Genomic DNA, 3987 nt, shown 5'->3' with positions numbered 1-3987 from the left:
TTGGCTTTTTGGACCTCTGCAGCCTATTGCTGGATGGGAGGACTCAGAAATTTGCAGTAAGGTCTTAGTTTTTTTGTGGAGCTGGGAAGCCTGCCAATTTCTGTGTAAACTGACTAGGGTTGCCAGGTGTCTGGTTTGGCACCAGAACGCCTGGTCGTAAAGAGACCCTGACAGCTCCGGTTGGCACTGCCTGCCCTAGATCCACACAGATGCCAGGTCCCGGCAGACCCTAGGCGCATGGGTGGCCAGGGAGGCTCTGGGGGTGGAGCCTCAGAGAAGGGGCAGGGCATCGGACAAGGGTGTTCAGTTTTGTGCAAATAGAAAGTTGGCAACCCTAAAACTGACTGATATTCCCTCAGCACTGGCAGCATCTATCTTTAGGTAGAGAATGGGGAAGGGGGGTAAAGAGCGTATGGGCCAGCTGAGGAATAATCTTGGTGACATCCTAGCCATGGTAAGCAATTGGGATTGACCAGACCTCAAGAGGGAATCCTTTCAAACAGATTCTGCATTGACCTGCACTTTCCACAGTCATTTTCACCAATGCAAAGTGAGTGTAGCCAGGCAACCAGTCTGGTTTGGCCACTTTTCATTCCCCTTTTGCACGAGCGTGACTGTATGAGATGCCGGAGGATCAGGTGAATCAGCTCCTTATTAATTTAACTTGCCTTCATTTGTGATGATCTCATTAATTCAGCAGGTACAGGAAGTGTCTCTCTATGCTTTAATTCAGTTGCAAGTTACAGGGCTCAATGCTGCGATCACTGGGGGAAAATCCCTGGTCTGTGCTATGCAAAATGCCAGACCAAAGGATCAGAACGGCCCCTTCTAGCCTTTAAAATCTAGGCACCCTCAGAGTCCTTTCTCACTTAACCATCAATCAGTATTTCAAGGTGAACTTCTTTTTCTATAGAATTATTTAACAAAGGGTCTGTCCATAACCGATTATGTTATTTTGGTTTTTTTTTATTGTTGAAATTCACAGTGAAAGCAATTATGGCTACAATACCAACAACATACGCAGGATGATTACAGACAAGTACAGAGTAGATCAACAACATCATTGTTACAGAGTATGGGAACACACAGCCCAGGTTTTAACTCAGATAGCAGAGTGTATACATGTCATGCATCATTCTGTACAGTTAATCGATGGAAGCCATGCACTAAGGTTGAGTTCTTGTGGAATGAGCATGGGTTAGGTCTTTCCCCTAATCAAGGTCTTTCCCCCACTGCTTGCAGGTTGAGTTGTTGTTTTGGTGTCTTGGAAAAGGTGATATAACTTATTCGTGGACAAATGGCTCTGAAGTTGTGGGACTTTTTTTTAATGGAGGGGACTTGCAATTCAGTAAAGTAGATTTCTTATGGGACTAGAGGTCAACATAGGAATCTTTGTGCCTTATCTATTCTGGTGTAATTTCCATTAGATGAGAAATTTAGGACTGTGAATTTGTAATGTCTGGAAAATCCTCTGTTCTAGTCCAGGCATTATTATTATTTATTATTTGTATTGTGGTAATGCCTCGGAGCCTCAGTCAGGGGTCAGGACTCCATGGTGCTAGGCACTGTACAAACACAGAACTAAAAGCCTGTCTCTGCCCCAAGGAGCTTACAGTGTAAGTATATGACAAAGGACAGCACATGGATCCAGACAGACAGCTGGGGGAGCACAAGAAAACAATGAGACAGTACCAGTCATCATGATGGACAGTGGTCTTGGCTAACCGGCTGCCTAACTGTTGTCAAGTTAAGTTTAAACATTAGCTTAGGCAGTCCTGGTTCCAACCTCCCTCAGCATCACCTGCTTCAGCTCTGTGAGGTTCAAAAGAACGAGGAGAGAAGAATGATTTTAGATCTTCAAAGCATCTTTTATACAATTTCTATCGGAAGTACCTTTTTCTAGCAGCGCATCAAAAAAAAAAGCTAGAAACACCTTGTCACTTATTAGCAGAACTATCGTACCGTTATCAAACCATAGAATTAACACATGGGTAGGAAGATGTGCATCTGAACAGAGTACCCTTAAAGAAATGAGGGGATGAGGTAAGATGAAAGAGGAGAAGCCACAGGAATCGGTGCCATGAGTTTGCACTCTGCTTTTCGATCCATGACGTTCCATGTTATTTGCAGGTTACTTCCAATTGGGTGGCAACTGGCATTGCTGCTTGCATTGTTGCTGTTCAATGGGTTGGCACGTCTTCACACAAGGTGGGCATTTCACTGGCTCAGGGCATGGAGTAGGAACTGGGACTGGGGGCAACTTGCACTCTTGCTTCTGTTGCGGACATGGTATTGGCTCAGGGCATGGAAGAGGAACTGGGAGTGAGGGTTCCTTGCATGGTGGCTTCTCTGGGCAACATGGTATTGGCTCAGGGCATGGAGAAGGAACTGGGACTGGGGGCAACTTGCATTCTTGCTTCTGTAGAGGACATGGTATTGGCTCAGGGCATGGAGTAGGTACTGGGACTGGTGGTTCCTTGCATGGTGGCTTCTCTGGACAACATGGTATTGGCTCAGGGCATGGAGAAGGAACTGGGACTGGGGGCAACTTGCACTCTTGCTTCTGTTGCGGACATGGTATTGGCTCAGGGCATGGAAGAGGAACTGGGAGTGAGGGTTCCTTGCATGGTGGCTTCTCTGGGCAACATGGTATTGGCTCAGGGCATGGAGAAGGAACTGGGACTGGGGGCAACTTGCACTCTTGCTTCTGTTGAGGACACGGTATTGGCTCGGGGCATGGAAGAGGAACTGAGACTGGTGGTTCCTTGCATGGTGCCTTCTCTGGACAAGGTATTGGCTCAGAGCATGGAAGAGGAACTGGGACTGGTGGCAACTTGCATGGCGGCTTCTCTGGACAACATGGTATTGGCTCAGGGCATTTCACCGGCTCTGGACACGGCACAATTTCTGGGCACTCTTTCGGGTTTCCTTTACAGAGTGCCGGTGGCAGGGTGATGCCTTGCTTGCATTGCTGCTGGTCTTGGTCAAGAGACATCTTTGTTCCAATACAGGATAATCTAAAAGAAGCACCAGAGTGTATTAGCACATGCTATGTAAATGCAGTAAGAATAGGGGCCAACCTCCCAGTGGATTGGGGGACCCTAATAATCTGTTAGAATGCCCTTGTCTTTATTCTCTCTTCCGCCTTTTGATGCCAACCCATCACTTATTTCACCCACTTCCTTCTTTTCATCTTGCCTTCTGATTCCTACTCTCACTCTGTCCTCTCTTTTTCCCTTCTCTTTTTTCTGTGCTTCCTGGACAAGCCTCTTTCAGCTCCCACTACAAACTCCTTCAAACGGCAGTTGATTTCAATGTTTCAAATGAAATTGTCTTCCCCCCCCCTTGCTCCTCCTCCCAGTGAACTCAGGACCCCACTCTTTTCAGTATCTTTCTGTATCTATGCATGTCCCTTTTGCTTATCTAAAGCCCAGGTGAAAGGAGGACCAGTATAAGAAACCAGATCAAAATATTCCCCCAAAGAAATTGCTATAATACTGAATTTCTCAGTTGTGAATACATAGAGCCTGATTCTCCTCTTACTCTGTGTTTACATCAGTGTCACTTTATTGGTGCCCCTTTGGATTTTAGATGCTGTAACTGAAAGGAGAATGGTTTCCGAGTGGTAGCCGTGTTAGTCTGTATCAGCAGAAAGAACGAGGAGGACTTGTGGCAGCTTAGAGACTAACACATTTATTTGACCATCAGTTTTCATGGGCTAAAGCCCACTTCATCAGCTGCATGCAGTGGAAAATACAGTAGGAAGAGAGATATATATACACACAAAGAACACGAAAAAATGGGGGTTGCAATCGATTAAGGTGGGCTATTAGCAGGAGAAAAAAAACTTTTGTAGTGCTGATCAGGCTGGCCCATTTCAAACAGTTGACAAGAAGGAGTGAATAACAGTAGGGGGAAAATTAGCATGGGGAAATAGTTTTTAGTTAGTGTAATGACTCATCCACTCCCAGTCTTTATTCAAGCCTA

At 45.8% G+C, this 3987-nt stretch overlaps 1 protein-coding gene across 1 annotated transcript; it reads right to left on the bottom strand.

Moving 5' to 3' along the window:
• Positions 1-2131: 2131 nt before the first annotated feature.
• Positions 2132-2995, bottom strand: LOC141977479 (uncharacterized). Its single transcript, XM_074938999.1, has one exon. The coding sequence runs from the start codon at positions 2993-2995 to the stop codon at positions 2132-2134; it is 864 nt and encodes a 287-aa protein (XP_074795100.1).
• Between the last annotated feature and the right edge of the window lie 992 nt (positions 2996-3987).

Source organism: Natator depressus, chromosome 24, assembly GCF_965152275.1.
Source record: "Natator depressus isolate rNatDep1 chromosome 24, rNatDep2.hap1, whole genome shotgun sequence".
Classification (NCBI taxonomy): domain Eukaryota; kingdom Metazoa; phylum Chordata; order Testudines; family Cheloniidae; genus Natator; species Natator depressus.
The sequence above is the reverse complement of the archived record's forward strand: the minus strand, read 5'-3'. Positions and strand labels throughout refer to the sequence as shown.